This window comes from Condylura cristata, unplaced genomic scaffold, assembly GCF_000260355.1.
Source record: "Condylura cristata isolate star-nosed mole 26May11 unplaced genomic scaffold, ConCri1.0 scaffold00014, whole genome shotgun sequence".
Lineage (NCBI taxonomy): Eukaryota > Metazoa > Chordata > Mammalia > Eulipotyphla > Talpidae > Condylura > Condylura cristata.
Window position 1 is genome coordinate 37,675,702 of NW_004567115.1, and position 22,385 is coordinate 37,698,086.

Here is a 22,385-nt window from a genome sequence, read left to right on the forward strand (position 1 = left end):
TTTTTTTTTTTTTTTTTAGCCTTGTACAATGACAACCAGAACAGATACAAGGCAAATGATTTTCAATTATCATTTACAAAGGGTGAATTATTAAGGCTTAATATATTCAAACATCGATTTCCACAGCTTAAGAAAATAACTGCACATGTTAAAAACTAGGTGATGATGCTTTTTTCATATTGCTCTTAGAGTTGTGTTTGTTATCTAACACATTCACTTGTTACAGGTACTCATGAAAATTTGTTTCTCGAGTTCTATGGGCCGATTTTGATATTTGGATTTTGCTTTGTGTTTTAGAAGCACAGTTGTGGTTCTACAATCAGAATTACTATGTCTCTTTCCTAGTTAGACATTTAAGCTCTGAGATAGATATAAAAATAGATAAAACATGACATTTTTTCCTCTAAAAACAATTGCATTAACTCTTAATGCCAAACATGACACTTACCAGGCTCAGTGTGAGCTGATTAAAATGTGCATTTCTGTCCCTATTTTTTGAAAATTGAACCTCACAAATGAGTCAAATTCTTTGTCATTCAGAAATGAAGAGATTTTTAGAGGACTTCATGAAATCATTCAGACCAGAGTATATTCATTTGTATTTGTTTAATTAGCCACTAGAACTACCCCTGGTGGGTTCTTAGCATGTTAATAGATCATTTAAATCCATGTTATGGACAGATGCCAAAAGAGGAATCTAAAAATGATGTGCAAACTCATCCTGCTTTCATTTCCCTGATCCCCCTTGCCTTTCTAGTTTATGTCTTCAGATTTAGCTCTTGAGCCACCTTTGAAGCACTCATTTCTTTGAATGCTAGAGGTGAAAGGTATTTTAGAGATTGCTTTAGCTCTTATCAAGTCCACTACCACCTGTTTTTCACAGAGGTTTGGCTGATTTTATATAAAATCAGCAAGAGGAAGCAAATTTGTGCATTATTATTGCATTATGTTTTTGCCTCAGTGGCCTAATTTGTGGTCTAAAAAAATTTCATTTAATTGCAGGAAGCCTTCAGGCTTGATGTCTTTTTAATCTCTGTGAGTTGGAAATTTCAGTAGGCAAGTTTTCTTTTGATCAGTTTATATATAGATGATTAGGTCAAGCTGAACGTATTTGTGTCACTTCATTGTTCAATTTCCAAGTGTTAGTTTATCTTTAGGCAATGGAAAGGGGTTTTTGCAGTGAGTGAGATACGTGTAAACTAAGGTCAAACTATTGCCATTTTCATGTCTTGAGAGCTTTTTATTTTAAATTTGTACTCAGATGAGGAATCAAGTTGCCTTTCACTCACATGCAGCTTGGATGTTTTCATCTTTCTCTTCAACATTTCTTCTCCTTAATTTCTAGCCAAGAAAAATTACCTTCCCTCACTTTACCTAGGCACCAAAAGAAGTCATCAGTCCTGTGAAAGCAGGATGAAGGAAGCATGACGTTAGCCCAGCAGCCCTGTTCAGAAAGTTGGCACGCTCGCTTAGGCCTCGGTCCTCACAGTTCATTACAGCACAGATCTAGCAGGGTAGGAAAAGCAAACGGACCAACAAGCAGCAAAACACGAATGTCTTTAAAATGTCTTAACACTTTTCACTTTTTAAACTATTTTCTTTTAGGCTCCTATTTAAATATTTTGCTTAAATTCTCAGTTTCAGGAGCTCATTATATATGTAAAGCGAAATCTATAAAGTAATTAAAGGTCTTATACAAGCCACTTGGGGAAATCACTCATTATTTAATCCTTATCTATCATAGAATATTCACGCCTGGAGTTTCATAATAAGCTCCGCAACAGAGACACAGATTTGGCATCTCCCATAGCCAATTTGGAAGCATTTGGAGGTGGGTGGTGACCTCTTTTTGAGCTGCTGGAATGTAGAGCCATTTCCACAGCACCATCTGCAGTGCTACTGACCTGGTGGCGGCACCTGATTTTCGGTTAATTTTAGAAGTGATGGGTGTGTGCTTTCCCACCGTCTTCCTTCTTGCCTCTGCTCCCTCCCTCCTTCAGTGCTGCCTTCCGTTTTCCATCCTTTCCCCATTCATGAATTCAACAGCTGTGGACCACCTTTGCCCATCACTGGACCAGATACACTATTAGCTGTAAACAAATAATTTCCCAGTCCTCAAGGAGGTTCTAGGCCAGATGGAGAGAGGCACAGGCCACTATATTGGTGTGATAGGAGATATCCCTCAGGGCCAGGGTGGTTTGCCTGGCACCTCAGAAACTGGGGGCTTGGGTAGGTGAATGATAGGAAGGATAGGTTCTGAGAAGGGGACTAGTTCGGAGGGGATAATTTGAGGAGACGGGGAATAATGACACCTGTAAAACCAAGTTGTGCCTAGATTCGTGCTGTGATGATGGTGAGGAGAGAGGGTGGAGGCCTAAGCACACTTGTGCTTTTTGAACGGCTTTGCTGGGCTAACATGCTTCTTTAGTTCTGTTTTCACTGGATTTATGACTTCTTTTTGTGTCTAGGTAAAGACAGGGAAGGTAATTTTTTTTGGGGGGAAGTTAGGAGGGAAGAAGTATTGAAGAGAAAGATGAAAACAGCAAAACTGTATGTGAGTGAAGGGCAGAGAACAGTAATGTTTGCAGTCATTTAGGAAGGAAAAGGTAGAGATGTTAAAACTTCAAGGCTCCCATCACTAGGTGGTGTCTTTAACTTAGGATGGGTTGATTGTTTCACACCTGTGGGAAGTATCTGTTTTAGGTTTGAAATAGGAAGAATGTTGGGAGAGTGTATTAGGAAAGTAGGTAAAGATCAGATCATCAAAAGTCTTTCAGACTAAGAAGAGTAAGGGGATTTACTGATTATTTGATGACAGGGGTAGAATGGGGCCCTCAAAGTAGGACTAGTGAAAGACTGTTACGCTATGATGCCTAAACTCAAACGAGCTAGGTGGCAATATCATAAGTGGAAAAGGAAAAAGGTAAGAAATAAAAAAAGTGTCAAGTCTAGGTAATGTTCTAGATAGGGAGGTTTGGCAGTGAAGAATAAAAAAACTCATAGAAATCCTGATTTTAGTGTTGTGTGTGTGTGTGTGTGTGTGTGTGTGTGTGTGTGTTTAGAGAGGAGGCGGGATTGGGGAAAAAACATGTACCTGTGGCAGGTAGGAAGGAGGATTTAAAGATTTTACATTAATATTCTAGTTTCTTAGGTAAGCAGAATCCAAGTATTAAGAAGCTTGTTTGAATTCACACAGTTGATTAGTGGCAGAGCAGGTTTTCTGTTTTCCAGACCCATTTTTTTATTTGATTTCTTGGGTTGCAGACCTGGGTGATTTGGAAGTGGTAATTCTCCCTAAAACATGAAAAGACATGGCTGACATCATGCAGTGGAGAGCGGGCGAAAGAGCTCCATGACTCAGGTGTGATGGTATCTCAGGAGTGATGGAGGCACTTGAGAAAGGTGAGAGGAAGAATGTCTTTTGAGGCATAGTGGATAGGATCTTTAAGGGTGATTACACATGTATTTTTATGTAGTGAGTTGGAAGACAAAAGAGGAAGGAGTTGCTGTATTGGGGAGAGTTGGGAAAACTTAGGGTCATTCTCTAACATGTTCTGGACTGCCACTTTGTTTTAGGTGGTCTATAACAATTCAGGTGGATATTAAGGAGGGGGAGTGAGTAGTGTCAGATGTGACATAAGTTATGGCAGAAGAGGACTGAGAAAAGGTTAGTTGATTTGATACTAGATTGTGATACCTGAAGAGGCTATTTGTCAGGGTGGACCTGAGGCTCTGTAGAGCAGGGAAGGGAAGAAATAATGTCTGTAAAGGGGAAGGAGTGCTAAGGAAATGAAAATAGTTTCCAGAAACTGCTTTGAAACTCTTGCCAGTATGAGAGAGAACCTGAGATTTGACTGAGATTTGTTTTTTGAAATTTATTTTCAGATAGGGAAGAATCTGTGTATTTATGGACTATAAAAGCTGGCAGGAGGGAAGGGGTCACTGAATGTGATGTTAGAGTGGGAGAGATAACTTAGGAAAGAGCTGTGGAAGAGGCAGATTTTATGGTCCTGGGGGTGTCTTTATTTAGGAAGGGTCATGTCTCCTGTGAGGTGTGGGAAGAAGTGGGTAGATAGGGTAAGGGAACGTTTTAAGGAGAGAAAGAGGAAAGAGTTTCTAGCCAGTGACTAATAATTTCTTACTAAGAACATTCATATTCCCGGTCTGTTACTTTCTGAAATGTCTGTATGTGCAGCCTTATGCACAAGGAACATTACCATTTGACCCTTAATAAAACCTTACTAATTAGGGAGTGGAAGAAATAGCCATTGTTAATTACTGGCTTGTACATGATTTACATTCGTATAGAAAAATACATTAGGTGAGATGATCTTAGAGCACAAGAGGTAAACAGGTCCATGTGTTGAGCTTCTCTGTGGATAAAGTTTGCCCTGGAGTGTGGATGAGCAGAAAGTGTTCGGAGGGTGAGTAGTATATAGTGGTGATGTCTTAGGTATCAAGAGAGGGGAGAGAAAATAAAAGTCCGTGCAGCCCTTCTTCTCCACTTGTCTTTCAGGTCACCACAGCACAGAACGACCAGCAAAGCCTTCATGATAACCACGGATGTGTTTTATAGGTGTGTGTAGTAGGTAAATTACATGGTAGCTTTTATATGGAGACTATTTAAAAATTAGGAAGTGTGTTTACCTTCCTTAAGGGTGAGAAAACTTTTTTTTTGTTATTTTTTTACATCACTCTTCATTTCGTGCATTTTTCCATCTCAGATGTAACCCCCATGGGCCTCCCATCTGCAATTTACCCATGTGCCATCGCCACAGTCCAGTGCACTCTTCCTACCCCAGTTCCAATCCCATTCCCTCCTCCAGCCCCCGTAAAATGTCTCTGATTTATAGTTGTTCATTGTTTCATTTTTACTCTATTACATTAGTTAGTTTTGTTAGTCTCTCTTCTTTCTTTCTTTTAAAGATTGATTTATGCGTACAGAACTGGGGTACAGGCCATAGGCTCAGGGGCGGCGAGAGGCTTCACCAGAGACAGAGCGGGGAGCAGAACAGGCAGATCTACAAAGTACACTGCTGAGGGGAGCAGTGGGCGGGTCAGGAGAGGTCTGCCTCACCATGTGATCACCTCCGGGGCTGGGGATCGAACTCATGTGGAAGTGGCTTTTTAGCTTCTTAGTGCTGTGCTTTCACCGACTGTGCCACTAGAGAGGAGCCATCTCTCTCTCTTTGAGAAAAGTTTCTAAGAATTTTTTGGGGAACATGGGAAAAGCAGTTTGATTATGTCACATAAATGATTAAGGTTTTAAGTTTTGGAAAAGAGTTAACATTTGAGGAGAGAGATGTCTAGTTCTGTATTGTCAGAAGCAGTTTGAAGACTGTTCAGTTAAATGAAATCAGTTCTTTCTTGATCTTTAGAAGGCAGCATTTAAATCATTGCAAGAGTAGTCAGACTTACTGCAGCTCCAGTCAAAACTGAGCCCACACAGTTACCAGAAGTTATATGGGGTACATATCAACCCCAAGGTGCCATTCATTTTCTAGGTTCACAGCCTGCCTCTCCCATCCTTTCATTTTTACTGAAAAACTTATTAAGATGACTTAAGAAGATTTAGTGTGCACCCAGAAATAAAAAAAGATCTACCCATTAATTTTTCACTGTAAGAAGGAAAGCTTTAAAAGTACTGTTTGTGGCCATTAATTTACTAGGAAAATTCAGGGCTTTTTTTTTTTTTCAATTGTAAATGTTACCTGGAAGCTATGAATTGATTACAGCTGAGTAACAGACTTCCTTAGTAACTTATACTTTTTATTCCTATTCAGTGATTTTGAGAGATTAAACATTTATGTGATAAGCAATATTTTTAAAAACGAGTCATATTTCATACTTTTTTTGACAACTTCATGACATTTTTCTTTGAAAATGTAGTTATCTTCCTTGCAATTTAGACAAAAAAATGAAAAACTTTAAAAACTGTGACACATTGAACATTGAGCTATATTTCGTTAGTTAAGCTCAAGTGATGTCCTCACTGGTGTTGATACAAAATGGGAGTATTCAGGAGAGCTTAGTGAGGAAGAACTTCACACATTTCTTAACTCCAGTTTTTTTGTGAATGTTTGCCACATATGGGAGGAAGAATTCAGTACTATTTCCCTGTTGCACAAAGGCTAGAATAATTAATAGCTTATGTAGTAATTGCCACCTCTAAGTGATCAGTAGACAGTGCTTAATAGAGTTTGTGCATTGTGTAATGTGTCCCACCTGCAGTCCTGTCTTCGTGATATATAAACATTTTGAACCCTCAACTTTAAATCTAAACTTCTGCAGTCCTTTTTTTTTTTTTTTTTTTTTTCAGAAAAGAGACCCTGTTTTGTTTTGTGGAAGATGTACAGTGACAGCAATTGACTAGAACATTTTGCATGAAGGCCTCCCTAATGAAGAAATATGAGCATATTAATATCTGACTTGTACTAGAAAAATTATTTTTCTCTACTTAATGTATTTTCAGAAATCTGTATTGAAGATATTTAAGCTTTAGATTTGAGGTACTTTTCTCTAAAGACTGAACCAAGTTTATATTCTTTGTATTCACTTTGCAAAATGCATAGAAGAAAACCCTAAATTACTATGAGTTCAGATCGTTTGATCACCTTCTGAATATCAAAGTGTAGCCTCCCGCTAAAATGGATTTTGTATTTTATTTTTATAAGCATGAACTCCGGGTAATAATACGCGTTTTAGATGAAATGGTATTAGTGTCTTTTCATTCCCTCTTCATCTTTGCTGCCTGTTTTGCATAGAATCATCATAATTTTTTGATTGTGGCCTTTTGTAGTGAAACCTGAGTTCACAGTGCTTGGTTATGTCACACAGTAAGGTTAATGATATCCTTTCAAAGGTGGGTTTCTTTTTCTTATCAGAAGAAGTGCATGTAATAAATTGCTTCAGTTACAGTAGCGTGGTTAGTCAAGTTGGTGGAGTAATTCAGGGTTTTGAAAGGTCTGTGGCTGTGGTGCAGAAAGTTGATTCCCACTCGGATGTCCCATTAGCAGCACCGCAGGGCTGAGCTGCGAGCTGCGTGTTCCAGCGTGGGAATCCGGTGCGCAGAGGGTGGGGTGGGGCGGGGCTGTGATGCCCTGGGAAACACTGCCGCAGGAGCTTGCCACTGCTGGGCCTTTTCCTTGGACCTGGGCATGGCGGGACTGAGGGCACCATACAGAGAAACCGCATGGTGGTTTATTTCCCGGCTCTAATTTAGACTCAGATGTTCAGAAAGATGTATTTACTTCTCATTGCTTTATCGCACTTTTTCTTGCTTCGCCTGTCTCAGTGACTGTCTTGTCTCCCTCCCTCGTTGGCTCTTCTCCCCTGTGCTCCGATCTTGGGGTGCGACAGTGATTTGTCCTTGCTTTTCTTTTTTCTCTCTGTGCTCTCTCTTGGTGGATTCATTTAGGTTGTATTACTATCTTCCATATTTTGACCACTTTCAAACGTACAGCTCCCGGCCGACAACCTCTCCCACACATTTTATTGCCCATTAAAGCTTTACTCAGCGAATCTGGCATTTGCAGGTTACCTTTTCCACAGCTGGACTCCTGTTTTTCCTCCCTAAAACCAGTGCCTCCCTCAGCCTTCACATCTCAGCTCTGGCAGCACAGAAGGATCTTCTCAGAAGATCCTCAGAATCTCCTTCGCCTCTTTCTCCTCCCACCTGGTCATTTCATCAGCAAAAACTGATAGAGTTTGACCACTCTTCCTCGTACCGCTGCCTTTACCATTTTGGGACTCAGTGGCCGGGTCTCTCTGAAACTTCTAACTGCTCTTCCTCCAGCTCCGCACAGCACGGGGCTTAGAGTGACCCTTTTCACTCTGCTCCCCTGTTCAAAATAAAGTGATTTCTCATTTTATACGTAGTTAACACCCAAAGCCCTAGAAAATAACCTTCATCCTTGAGTTTAATATAAACTCAAGCAGTAAGTACATAAATATTAACTGAATAGGTAAGTGGGGAAAAGGAGATAAATCACCATTGAGGAAGAATTCTCAATAACTTCTGTAACATAACTCTGTAACCCCTTTATGTGTGGACTTTTCAGATACTTCTTTCCTCAGAGAACCCTGACTTGACCGCTTCAAAAACTGCCATGCAGAGGGGGCCTCCCTGGTGGCACAGAGGGTTAAATCTCAGCACTGTGAGGCTCTCCACAGCCACAGTAGCACAAGTTCGATCCCTGCCTAGGAAGGTGACCCACATGGCACGGCAGACCACTCCTGTCTTTCCTGCTGTATTTCAGTAGATCTGCCTGTTCTGCTCACTCTGTCTCTGCAGAATCCTCTCCCCTTGCACCTCAGGCCTGACCCCAGTTCTTGTATGCATAAAACTTTTTTTTTAAAGGAAACTGACATACTCATCTTCAGTAGAGAGCATAGTCATTGATGGTAAACAAGGCCAACCTCAATACTGATAAAGTCCTGTTGATATAATATCATGAAATTTCCCCTTTACTGCTATGGTCGTCTGAACACAGTTTCCGTGTAATCATGAGAAAAACTTGTAACAATTTTCAGTTGAGGGATGTTCTACAAAATAGCTGTTAGTTTCTAAACTATCAAGATCATTAAAAACAAGTAAAATCAGGAAGCTGTTAAGTCTAGAGGAATCTGAGAAGATAATGTTTAATGTAATAGCAATAGCATGGGATCCTAGGATAGAAAAGGGTCACTAGTAGGACTGGAAACCTGATGAAGTATACACCAGTTAGTAAACATCAGAGTTTCAGTATTGGTTCATTAGTTGTAACAAATGCACCACTGTGGGATGGGGCAACACCACACTGAGACAGAAATGGGAGTTGTGGGACAGGCTACATAATGCAGGATGCTGCTGACGAGCAAGATCCTGGCCTTTTTATTGACGAAATAATCATACAGCATCCGTTGCAGGAGTAAGTAGGAAAAGGGGAAGGATAATCTTAGTCTTAGGGGTTTGTGAGTCTACCTTCCAGCACTTCTCATCTGCTTGATGACTCAGTATTGTCATTAAGGTCCAGCCAGAGTTCCCCAGTCAGGGTTTCAATCTTCGAAAGGTGTTCCTTTGATCAGCTTCTGGGGTCCCTTGTCATCCATCAGTCCTCAGCACCCAGGTATTCCCAGTCATACCTCACAATGCACACCCTCCCCAGGGTGATCCAGCTTTCTGCTCTTGATTGATTTGGAAGTCCCCTTGTAAGGTTTGGTTCCCCTGACTGAATACTTTCTGGAGGGCAGTTCTGACCTTGTATAGGAATACAGAACTGCAGGTAACAGGATGATGGCCTAGCAGGCTCACATCCCACATCCCACAGTAAGGTGAGTTGTGAATAGTAGAGGAAAACTTCATTTTGTTCTAAATCTAAAACTTTTGTAAAGTAAGTTCATTAAAAAAAAAAAAAGAGAGAGAGAATCTCCCTCATCCACTGTACTCCACAGTGTTCCTTGTGATTTCCATAACAAGGCTTCTCTACTGGAGGTGATTCAAGCCCAGGGGACAAGTGGCAATCTCTAAAGACATTTCAGTGGTGGGGGTTGGGGTGGGGGATGCTGCTAGCCACCTCCAGTTCCTGAGGATAGGTACTCAATAGGTACTTACCAGTTTGCCCAAACAATTGTGTGTCCAAAAGGCCAGTAGGGCTGAGGGGGAGAATCCCTGAGCTTTTGCATGTAGGGTTGCCTGGTCTCTTGCCCAGCTTTTTTTCTTTAGTTTTTTCTTTAGAACTTTGCCATCAGCATATGCTTTTTAGCTTTTCCTCATCACTATTCTTTGTTTACTCGTCTCACATCTGAAATGTATCCTCTGTGAGGATTTGTTGGTAGTTAAGTTTACTTTATAATACCAGCATTTAGAGCTGTCTTTTATACATATTGGCTGCCTCTGAAATACTTATTCATCTAATTATTGGTGAAGGGAGTGAATGAAAGATAAAGATGACATGGTTATGCTAAAGAAATTCAGATAGAACAGAAAGATGAAAATGTAAGTAAACCTTGCCTCAGCTGTCTAATCCACAGTAGTGAACACTGGTAACAGTTTTTAAAATCTCCCCAGACTTTGCCATCAGCAGTTACACCTCTGCGTACATGCATACAGTTATTTCCTCTCCCATTCACCCCTTTTTTAAACAAATATGGGCATCGTCACATGTCAGCATGCACGTGCTCCCTTATCTTGCTGGCTAATGGCCACATGTAACCTGGTATAGTATTTTGTTATATAGTGGATACCAGTAATAATGTCTCCTAAAACAAAAGACCGTGCTTCTTTAATGGCTTTTGTTTTTTCTTTAAATATTTTCTTTATATCTATTTCATGTCTAGTTTGTAAATACCTCTGGATTGGGATCTTAATTCTACATACCTACCATAGACTGTCAAGTAACAGATTCTCAATACCTGCTTCTTGAATTCATTTTTTTTACTTGTTTTGATTAAAATCACAGCACCATCACATAAATATTAAAATTTCTGAGTGTTAGAACTATTGACCAGGTTATAGGATGGTTCTAGTTCTAGGAGAAGATTGCTTTCTTATAATTGTTTTCGTAGAGGCCAAAAAAACCTGTCTAATTTCCTGACTTTATCTGCTGAGAAGGCTTCATAGCTAAAGACCAATTTAGGATGCCCAACTTGAACATGATTCATTATCAATTAAGCTTCTAATTGCTTTCAGCATATCAGGTCTTTTCTTTTTTTCTATAATGAAATGACTAATGGGGCAAAGTTGGCAGCAGCGGAGTTCAGATACTGTAAATTAGTATCGCCATGCTAATTTTGAACCTGGCGGTCACGCCAGCCCTCCAGTCTGCTCTTTCTTTCCCTTCGGTCACAGTCACATTGTGTGAATATGCTTTTGAGAGTTACTTTGCCAAGGGTACAGTGCTGTCCTCTCCTGACAGTGCAGGTGGTCTTTGTGAAGCTAGTTTGATTTACAAGGTGAATTTGTTGGCAGTAGGAAAACTGCCCTACTCCTCTGCCAAGGCATAGCCCTGCGGACTGACTGACTTCCTGCCTACCTGGAAAAGGTGGCTCTTTCTCAGATGCTGCTTGTTGCTCACCTCGTCTTCTGAGTGTGTGTGTGTGTGTGTGTATGTACACACGTACATATACACACATGTCCTCACATTTTGTGTTTTAGCAGGGCCCCTGGGTGGTGGTGGTTCAGTTCCCCAAAGACACTGAATAAGCTGGGAACACTGGTCATTGAGTGAAGCAGTGAAACAACACTGCTGTGATGGTGAGATCTGGGGAAAGTTCTGTTTGGCATTCTGTTTTGTAAATTGAGTTTTCTTCAGCCCATGTTCGTGGTTGAGAAATGATCTCAGTATAGTATCTGGTGATACAGTTATTTTAATACCTTTAAGTAGTTAAATAGTGCAAAAGTTGACAGTAAATCTTTACATTGTGGAGAGTACTTAATCTTTCTTACAAAGAAATATTGTGATTTTAGAATAAATTATGAAATGGGGTTATAAACGGTCATATGGGAGGTCACATGAAACTGTTGAGAATTTCTTGATATTACTCTAAATTAGTTGTTAGATGCTTCCCTTCCCATGCTCAGGATACGGTAGTAACATTAACTGCACTTTTGAACATTCAATTCATTGTATATACGCAAACAGTGTTCATGATCTCCTCCTTTTCAACTGCTTTTGTTTGCTTTCAAGGTTTAAGTACAAGAATGTGATTGAATTATTACATTGATAGTCTTTCTTGGTGCTCATTATGATTCTTTAGCTTAAGTCATTAAATTATGAACAAATTTTTTTTTTAAAGATTTATTTATTTGTGCATACAGAACTGGGATACGGGTCAAAGGCTCAGGGATGACAAGAGGCTTCACCAGAGACAGAGTGGGGAGCAGAACAGGCAGATAGACGAAGTACACTGAGGGGAGCAGCGGGCGGGTCAGGAGAGGTCTGCCACACCATCCGGAGCAGGCGGGAATTGAACTCATGCGGAAGTGGCTTTAGCTTCTCAGTGCTATGCTTTAACCCGCTGCGCAACCAGTGAGGGCCTGAACAGAGATAATTTTTAAATTGTAATTCTAAAACATTAAAGGAATCTTCATACTTAAACCTTGGGAAAAAATTAAAATCATTACATTAACTCATAGACCATATAATGGAAAATATTTTATTAAAATATAAAAATCTTAAAATTTAAGAAAATTAAAAAGAAGTTTATATTTCCCTAAAGGAGTTCATTCTTGTACCTTTTGTCTTTTAGGTCCCCAAGCGTTAAGCCATGGGGAGACATTGGTCCTTGCTTCTGCGTCTGCTCCTCCTCCTCCAGCATTTTGGAGATAGTGCTGGAAGCCACACACTTGAACAGACTCCTGTACAGTTTACACATTTCCAGTACAATGTCACTGTGCATGAAAACTCCGCAGCCAAAACCTATGTGGGGCACCCTAGAAAGATGGGCATTTACCTTACCAATCCACGGTGGGAATTAAGGTACAAAATTATCTCCGGAGACAATGAAAACCTATTTAAAGCCGAAGAATACATCCTTGGAGACTTTTGCTTTCTAAGAATAAGGACCAAAGGAGGAAATACAGCTATCCTTAATAGAGAAGTGAAAGATCATTACACCTTGATCGTCAAAGCAGTTGAAAAAAATACTAATGCTGAAGCACGAACAAAGGTCAGGGTGCAAGTGCTGGATACAAATGACTTGAGGCCATTGTTCTCACCCACCTCCTACAGTGTCTCTTTACCTGAAAACACAGCCATACGGACCAGCATCGCAAGGGTCAGTGCCACAGACGCAGACATAGGAACCAATGGAGAATTTTACTATAGTTTTAAAGACCGAACAGACATGTTTGCCATTCACCCCACCAGCGGTGCAGTGGTTTTAACTGGTAGACTTGATTACACAGAGACCAAGCTCTATGAGATGGAAATTCTTGCTGTGGACCGTGGTATGAAACTGTATGGCAGCAGTGGTATCAGCAGCATGGCCAAACTAACCGTGCATGTAGAACAGGCCAACGAATGTGCTCCCGTGATAACAGCAGTGACGTTGTCACCGTCGGAACTGGACAAGGACCCAACATACGCCATCGTGACAGTGGATGACTGCGATCAGGGGGCCAATGGGGAAGTTGCTTCTTTAAGCATTGTGGCAGGTGACCTCCTCCAACAGTTCAGAACAGTGAGGTCCTCTCCAGGGAGTAAAGAATACAAAGTCAAAGCAATCGGTGGCATCGATTGGGACAGTCATCCTTTTGGCTATAACCTGACACTACAGGCTAAAGATAAAGGAAATCCTCCCCAGTTCTCTTCTGTAAAAGTAATTCATGTGACCTCCCCACAGTTTAAAGCGGGGCCAGTCAGGTTTGAAAGGGATGTTTACAGAGCGGAAATCAGTGAGTTTGCTCCTCCCAACACACCTGTGGTCATGGTAAAAGCCACGCCTGCTTATTCTCACTTGAGGTATGTTTTTAAAAGCACACCTGGAAAGGCTAAATTCAGTTTAAATCACAACACTGGCCTCATTTCCATCTTGGAACCAGTTAAAGGACAGCAGACTTCCCATTTTGAACTTGAAGTAACAACCAGTGACAGAAGGGCCTCCACCAAAGTCTTGGTTAAAATCTTAAGAGCAAATGGTAATGCTCCTGAATTCACCCAGACAGCTTACAAAGCATCTTTTGATGAGAATGTACCCATCGGTACCACTGTCATGAGCGTCAGTGCCATAGACCCTGATGAGGGTGAGAACGGATATGTGACATACAGTATTGCCAATTTAAATCACGTGCCATTTGTGATTGACCATTTTACTGGTGCTGTGAGTACCTCAGAGAGTTTGGACTACGAGCTCATGCCTCGGGTTTATACTCTGAGGATTCGTGCATCAGACTGGGGTTTGCCATACCGTCGGGAAGTCGAGGTCCTTGCTACTGTTACTCTCAATAACTTGAATGACAACACACCCTTGTTTGAGAAAATAAACTGTGAAGGAACAATACCCAGGGATCTTGGTGTGGGAGAGCAAATAACGACTGTATCTGCTATTGATGCTGATGAACTTCAGTTGGTGCGATATCAGATTGAAGCTGGAAACGAACTGGATTTGTTTAGCTTAAATCCCAACTCTGGGGTATTGTCACTAAAACATTCATTAATGGATGGCTTGGGTGCAAAGGTGTCTTTTCACAGTTTGAGAATTACAGCTACAGATGGAGAAAATTTTGCCACACCCTTGTATATCAATCTAACTGTGGCTGCCACTCGCAAGCCAGTCAGTTTGCAGTGTGAAGAGACTGGCGTTGCCAAAATGCTGGCAGAGAAACTCCTGCAGGCAAATCGGTTACACAACCAAGGAGAGGTGGAGGATATTTTCTTTGATTCTCACTCTGTCAATGCTCACGCACCACAATTTAGAAGCACTCTGCCAACTGCCATTGAGGTAAAGGAAAGTTACGCTGTGGGCTCCAACATAGTTTCCATGAATGCCACAGACCTTGACTCTGGCTTCAATGGAAAACTAGTCTATGCTATTTCTGGAGGAAATGAGGATAGTTGCTTTACTGTTGACATGGACACAGGCATGCTAAAAATTTTATCTCCACTTGACCGTGAAACAACAGACAAATACACTCTGAATGTTACAGTATACGACCTTGGTATACCACAGAAGGCTGCCTGGCATCTTCTAGACATCAGAGTTTTGGATGCCAATGATAATCCCCCTGAGTTTTTACAGGAGAGCTATTTTGTTGAAGTGAGTGAAGACAAAGAGATAAATAGTGAAATCATCCAGGTGGAAGCCACAGATAGAGACCTAGGGCCCAATGGACACGTAACATACTCAATTCTTACAGACACAGATAAGTTTTCAATTGACAGCATGACCGGTGTTATTAAAATTGTGTACCCTTTGGATCGTGAAACACAACGTGTGCATTACTTAAAGATTGAAGCCAGGGATCAAGCCAAAGAAGAACCCCAGTTGTTTTCCACTGTACTTTTGAAAGTGTCATTAGAGGATGTTAATGACAACCCACCTAAGTTCATTCCACCTAATTACCGTGTGAAAGTTCGAGAGGACCTTCCAGAAGGAACCATAATCATGTGGTTAGAGGCCTATGATCCCGATTTAGGTCAGTCTAGTCAAGTGAGATACAGCCTTATGGACTACGGAGAAGGAAACTTTGATGTGGATAAACTCAGTGGAGCAGTTAGGATTATCCAGCAGCTGGACTTTGAAAAGAAGCAAGTATATAATCTCACTGTGAGGGCCAAAGACAAAGGGAAGCCGGTTTCTCTGTCTTCCACTTGCTATGTTGAAGTTGAAGTAATCGATGTGAATGAGAACTTACACCCACCAGTGTTTTCCAGCTTTGTGGAGAAGGGCATCGTGAAAGAAGATGTTCCTCTTGGTTCATCAGTCATCACCGTATCCGCTCGTGATGAGGACACAGGAAGAGATGGGGAGATCCGCTATTCCATTAGAGATGGTTCTGGCATTGGTGTTTTCAAAATAGATGAAGAAACAGGTAAATGTTACTACTGCTCTGGTTTGCTGTGCTTCTCCTCCAATTTTTTCTAAAGTAACTATCTGCCCTGTGTTAGCTCCCTCACAGTTCCCGGTTTGCCTTTACTCGGGTTGAATATAGACGTGTATGTGCATGCTGCTTTGTCCTGTTGCAGCTTGTCTGTATGTGTGATCAAGACATGAGGATGGAACCAAAGGTACCCCAGTGAGCTGATAAAAATTGAGTTAAGGAAAAAGAGACAAAAATCGTTACTACTAAAACTGATCTCTAAGTTTGCATGCCATCTTAGCAGCATCGTTGTGGTTTTGTTATAACTTTGAGAAGAGCTTCCAAGGTGTTTCAAGCTAGTATGTTTGCACACTTAGAACGATCGCTATCACTGTTGTAACTTGCCATGCATAGATTATTGCATAGGGGCACAGTTGTGCATACTCAGAGAAGACTCTGCTGAAACTTCTGGGGTAAGGTCTGCTTTACTTAGTATCCCCTCCTGGTTTTGTTTGAAAGGTAGCAAAGTATTGAATTGAAAAGACTGACTTTGAATCTTGGCTCTTTTGTTGTTAATGGGGTGATTTTGGTTTGGTTCATTATCTTCCTAAAACTCTTAATTTGTAGGGTGAGGGCACTTATGATTACCACAAGGTAATGTAAGGATGACTTTAAATACTATGGAAAAGCTTCCTTGTTTAAGTTAGCCAATTACTGTCCTTCATAAATGGTAATAACACTTTGTTATGATGTTCTTCCTCCTAGAATAAAGCCCTAGTCAGATCAGCCATAATAGTCAATTGGAGTGTGTGTTGTATGTCACTCTAAGCCTATTTTAAGTGCTTTGTCAGTCACCCTTGGTGGAGTATGAGCCTTGGTATTACGTTGTTAGGACTGCCATATTTATACTGTAGACTGGGTGGCTTAAACAACAGAACTTAACTTTCCTACAACTCTGGAGTCTGCAAGTCAAAGATCAAAGTTTCAGAGGCCTCCTGCAGGACTTGTAAATGGGCGTAAATGGGCGTCTTCTCCCTGTGTCTTCACAGGATCTTCTCTAACAGGAGCTTATCTCCTCCTCTCTTCCTGTGAGGGCGCCAGTTATATGGGGTTAGAGTCCAGCCCGCAACCTCATTTTAACTTTTAAATGTCCTATCTCCATTTTGAGGGAATGAGGACTTTCAGGGACATTGTTCAACCCAGAGCAGTCTCAGAATGGCCTTAGGGACAGATTTTGGGCTCAGATCATTTTCTGTTCTCAGCACCTAACAAAGTGGTATGTGGAAACTCCTTGTTAAATGTCAAAAGAATGAATGATTAAATTAACAATCCTCCCTTCCCCCAATTTTGAATGTAGGTCCTGTCTGCTGAGAATGGTGGTAGAGATAGAAGGAAACACTAGTCAGCCATTAGTAGGTTCAATTTATTGATCTCCTTGGCCTTTCCTTTCCAAAAGGGGCTAATGGCATTAAAACTTTTTGCAAAGTTTATACTCAGTAATGCCACAAGTAAGTTCTTAAGTCAGTGTCTGCTTTCCCACCCCCACATCTAATAGGGGTACAGCATGTGAAAGATACAATTATTGTCTTAGAAATAACTCATTTTAGAGACTGTTTTATTTATTTTTATTCGTACAGAACTGGGGTACAGGCCAGAGATGTGGAGGGTGAGAGGCTTCACCAGAGACAGAGTGGGGAGCAGAACAGGCAGATCGACAAAGTACACTGCTGAGGGAAGCAGTGGGCGGGTCAGGAGAGGTCTGCCACGCCATGTGGTCGCCTCAGGGGCAGGCGGGGATTGAACTCATGAAGAAGTGGCTTAAGCTTCTTAGTGCAGTGCTTTAACCCGCTATGCCACCAGGGAGGGCCAAGACTGTTTTATTTTTAAAGTGCCTTTATTTGAGGGATTTTTTAATGAATTATGTACTAATGGCATATGTTAACTTTTTATCTACAGTTTAAATGTTACTCATCTAAAATTCTATAATATAATTCAGCAGAAAATGGTGTAACCAATGGAAATTAGTAATCCTTCATTGGAAGAGTTGAATATATCTTTTTTTATCATCTGCCCTAGTATGAATTAGACTTTTTAGGTAAAATGTCAACACAGAATACTGAAAACAGTGTACGCAGGTCATACTATATATGATGTTACATGATTTTACTAATGACAATTATTTTTGCTTTTTTTTCTTTTCCAAGGTGAGTTTTGAACACCTCTAAAGAACTATTGTAAGTTTAAGACACAAAACAGAAAGCAATTCTTAAATTACATTTTTTGATGGATGACATGAATTTTATATGCATTGCCTTTTGAATTTTTTTTTTCAAGTGAAAGTATTTTTATTGTTGCTTTTTGGAAAGTGGTATTTTTCTCCTTTAAATTAAAGAGATTGGAATATTCTTACTGCCAAGGAGAGGGAAAAAACAGAACAAGACAACATCCTGAAATAGCTGTATGGTGGCTTTCAGAGCCTGATGGCAGTGTCAGACCTTTTTCAGTTGGAGCTTAATGGGAGGGAGGAGGATGATTCTGATGATGGCCTAGAGGTTAGTGAGTGTATAAGAAGCTGTTACACATTGGGTAAATGTTGAGGTTTAAAAGTGAGAGAAATGTTGGAAAGTTACTTGTAGGTCACCTATACTATGGTCCTTCACAGAGGAAAGGACATGTAGTGTACAGTAGATTTATGTAGCTTTTTGAAACTGTATTTAAGTAGTAATATTTCAGTTGTATCAATCCAAATGATTGTAGAGATTACAAGATAGTTGGTAGCACAGTGTAGAATTCCTCAGGAAAAGTCTGTATGTTTTGTGCAGCAGTGACACTGAAATTAGGCATCATGTAATTTTTCTTTTGGAGTTTAATTTCTTGGGCAGCTTGAAAGTGTGGAGAGGTGTCTGTCAGATAAATGAAAGTAGAGGCAGTTCCCAAGCACCAGGTAGGGACCGCACTGCATATAGTACTAAACCTAGGTGTGAATTGTAATTGACCTGACTCGGCTTATTAGCACTCTTCTAGAACTCCATTCTCACTCTGCTCGTTGCCCATTTCTCCTGGACTCTTATTTCTGTGTCATGTGTTTGATCTTGGACCACTTGATACAGGCCTGCACAGGACTGCTTGACTTTTCAGGATCTAGAACCTCCCACTTAGCTGTCTTTTTTTTTTCTTGCCTTTGACTTCATTTTAAACTACAGTGCTGGTGAAATAATAAAACCCAAATTTTGTGGACTTTTAATCTATTTCGACTTTGTCAGATGATATGGGTATCATTTGTAAACTTGTCATGGAACAGAGAACATACTTCACAATCATAATTTAGTCCTTACTATTTTAAAGGTCCTCCTTTTCTTTTAATAACCTGTTTAAATTTGAAACATACCCTAAATAGTTAAGTAATTTTTTTTTTAAATAAAAGTTCTACAAACTACCTGAAATATGTAGCCAAATGAGCAGTTCTGTCAGTTCTGGATTTTGTATGTTTTTGCTAATTGACTTTATAGGGAGGTTCATATAATTGCTGTGTGGGGGTGATAGCCATTTGAATCATCCCTAATCTCTCACCGTCTCATATGCTTTTCCTGGAGAGGCCTCTGGCTATTTTAGTGAACTGTTCTGACAAATCCACGCCCACACGATTGTACTGTTTGAGGTTCCGAGTAGCATGTGATGTGAAAAATCATTTGGGAAGCTGGTCTCATTAGAGGGCTAATCTCCATTGCTTTAATTAAGACTTACTCCCCTCTTTAAAAAAAAAAAAAAAACATTTATTTATTTATTTATATAAGAAATGGGATACAGACCAGAAGTTCAGGGAGTGGTGAGAGGATTCACCAGAGACAGAATGGGGAACAGAACAGGCAGATTGACTGAAACACACTGCTGAGGGGAGCAGCCACGAGACAGAAGTGTGCTGCACCATGAGTGTCACCACCCTGGCTGGGGATCAAACTTGTGCTGCAGTGGCTGTGAAGAGCTTTATAGGGCTGCACTTAAACCCGTTGCATCACCAGGGAGGGCCCACATTCAGCCCCACTTTGCCTCCTATGTGAAGTCTATAAAGCACATCTAACAAAAAAGTTGGTAAAGTGTCTTTGAAACATGCATCATTTCACATCTGAGTGGTTTTCATTTGCACAGCTTTCTGCATCTCTGCAGTCACCCATCCTAACTTCATATATGTTCCAGATTCCGATTGCTTGCTTAGAAGCTTCAGAGTTAAGCATGGCAGACTCCTGAGTGTCCCTCCTGTAGGTTTGTGGAGTAAATTTACCTTGGTGTTAACTTGAACACCAATAAAAACTAGCTGATTTTTGTTAGTTTTAAAACTGACAAGTGTCAAGAAAAATGTTGGTTTAAAAGATTACAAGTAATTGCTAATAGAAAAGAAACCTGTGCTCATATTACTTCGATTACTTTGCGGTGCGTCCCCTGATGCATGCATGGTGACTGGATGCCCTGGACCATGATCTCACCTTGGGTTTTGTGCAGCGTGGCTTTTAACCTACTCCACTTCAGACCTGCACTAGTTCACTGCCCCGCTTAAATGATATTGTGGTCCCCCTGCTCCACAGAGGTCACCATATTGATGCCCACTTAGTGCGGACACCCAGTTTGCATAAAGCACCACAGCACAGCACTTCTGGGCTCCAGCTCTCCCCTTGCCCCTGCCCCTAAGCCCCAGTAACTGGGACTACACGCCTGTCTAGCGTGTGCAGCCCAGTGTACTTCCCTTGTGACCCAACTTACTCTGGGGAGACCGCATTTTTTCATTAAGATAAGAAGAACTTGGGCCCTCCCTGGTGGTGCAGTGGGTTAGGACGCAGCACTGCAAGCCAGCCCCAGCCACTTCAGTGCAAGTCGATCCCCAGCACCAGAGGAGATCCACATGGCGAGGCAGACCTCTCCTGACCCGCCCACTGCTCCCCTCAGCAGTGTACTTTGTCCATCTACCTGTTCTGCTCCCCACTCTGTCTCTGGTGAAGCCTTACACTACCCCTGCAACTCTGGCTTGTATCCCAGTTCTGTATGCATATATAAGTAAATCTTTAAAAAAAGATAAGGACTTTTTAAACTTGTTAGTGTTGTGTTAACTCTCCAGTTCCATTGTGGCTTTAGGATTAAAATTTGTTTTGATGAAAGGAGTTGGGATGAGTGAATATGGAAGTCAGCTGTCCTAGCAAAATAAATCACCGCTTTTGAAATGGGGAAGGAAAATGACTGTGTCTTTCTTACTAGAACCCGGCCACTTTATCATTTGGGGGAGTGTGAGTGCACCAGTCCTGATATGTATTTGGAGCCAGGCCCCTGACCTTCCTCAGTTGAGGAACATCAGGGGAGTGGGGTGGCAGGCTTGGGTAGTGGGAACAGAGGGGATTTCAAGCCAGGCTGACCTTACCGTTCACCTCTGTGGGAGGGAAGTGTTTCTGGTTTGGCAGAATTGTGAGTATCTTAATAACTCACTCAGGTTTTAAGAAAACTTTTCCCAGCTGAAAGTAGGATCTTCTGCAACCTGGAACCTGTGTTTTTTCCTTGAACCTCTTTGCTCATGACAGGAAACAGAATGCAGACACATTTCATCAGTCCAGTTTCATGACCAGAAAGTAAGAGTGATGGAGAGCCCTTGGAAGTGGGGTCCCTTGGAAGAGGTGGGACCAGTTACCTCTGCTGGAGCTGTGTCTGAGATGACTGGCAGCAGGAGCTTAAATAGAGCCTGGTGGGAGCCCGCGGAAGGGAGGGGAGAAACTTGTTGGTGAAAGGGCTTTTGTATTGTGTCTCCTCCCTTAAGTGGCAGCAGCTGCTGTCTTGGACTGACTTTTTGTTCTTATAGAAACGTTGAAGAGAAAAGAAACTTAATTCCTAATTGCAGTGAGCTTGAAAATCGGGCTTTGGCAGAAATGATGTGCAGCTAATGTGCTGTTTCTGTGTTGGAGAGTCATCTACTCTTTTTTGTCCATGTGTGATTCTGATTGAAGCCTGGGCAGGGTAATTTCTACTGGAGAAAGACTCTGCCCTTGAAGTAGCAGGATTTTAAGATGAAAATGGGATCGAATTAGAAATCCCAATGAGATTCCATTTGTTTTAAGTTATTTGTACAATATTCAACAAGGTGATGCTTTAAGGACTGAGTGAATATGGGTGGATGGGGGGGGACTGTGATTTAGGGTAGCATTATGCTGTGAAACAATGTGATGAGAGCTGTGCAGCGCCCTTAGAAGGTCCTCAGTGGTGTGGAAGGGCCAATCCCTGGAGGGAATAATTGAGTAGGAACAACCTTAAAATAGGGCCTCTGCAAGTCTCTCACCGCCCCTGAACCTCTGGCCTGTACCCCAGTTCTGTATGTACAAATAAATAAATCTTTAAAAAAAAAAAAAAAAAATAGGGCCTCTGCTTCCATGCTTTCAATGTTCACAGTGGTAATAATAATGGGTGACAGTGTTATCTAAAAAATCACGGCCAGTAAGTGTTAGAACCAGGTGCTGTTTAAACACTGTTTCAGTTTATTCAATCCTGGCAGCTGCCAGATATCGGCTGTTGGCTCTACAGGACAGAGGAGGAAACATTCACAGGAGAGGTTAAATAAGTTCCTAAGACCATTTGGGGACTGAGGGGTAGAACTTGAGAGGCTGTGCGTGTAAACACTATCTTAGGGCATCATTCTTTCAAAAATCATCTTGAGGCCCTCCCTGGTGGCGCAGCGGGTAAAAGCACAGCACTGAGAAGCTAAAGCCACTTCCGCATGAGTTCGATTCCCGCCTGCCCCGGAGGTGACCACATAGCGTGGCAGACCTCTCCTGACCCGCCCGCTGCTCCCCTCAGCAGTATGTTTCAGTACATCTACCTGTTCTGTTCCCCACTCTGCCTCTGGTGGAGCCTCTCA

At 41.4% G+C, this 22,385-nt stretch overlaps 1 protein-coding gene across 1 annotated transcript in view; it reads left to right on the plus strand.

Moving 5' to 3' along the window:
* Window positions 1-22,385, plus strand: part of FAT1 (FAT atypical cadherin 1) — a 114,932-nt gene that overhangs the window by 4,315 nt on the left and 88,232 nt on the right. The window contains exon 2 of the mRNA XM_012724933.1: window positions 12,229-15,511. Within this exon, the coding sequence (XP_012580387.1) occupies window positions 12,247-15,511 (3,265 nt within the window). The 5' untranslated portion in view covers window positions 12,229-12,246. The remainder of the gene's footprint in view (window positions 1-12,228; window positions 15,512-22,385) is intronic.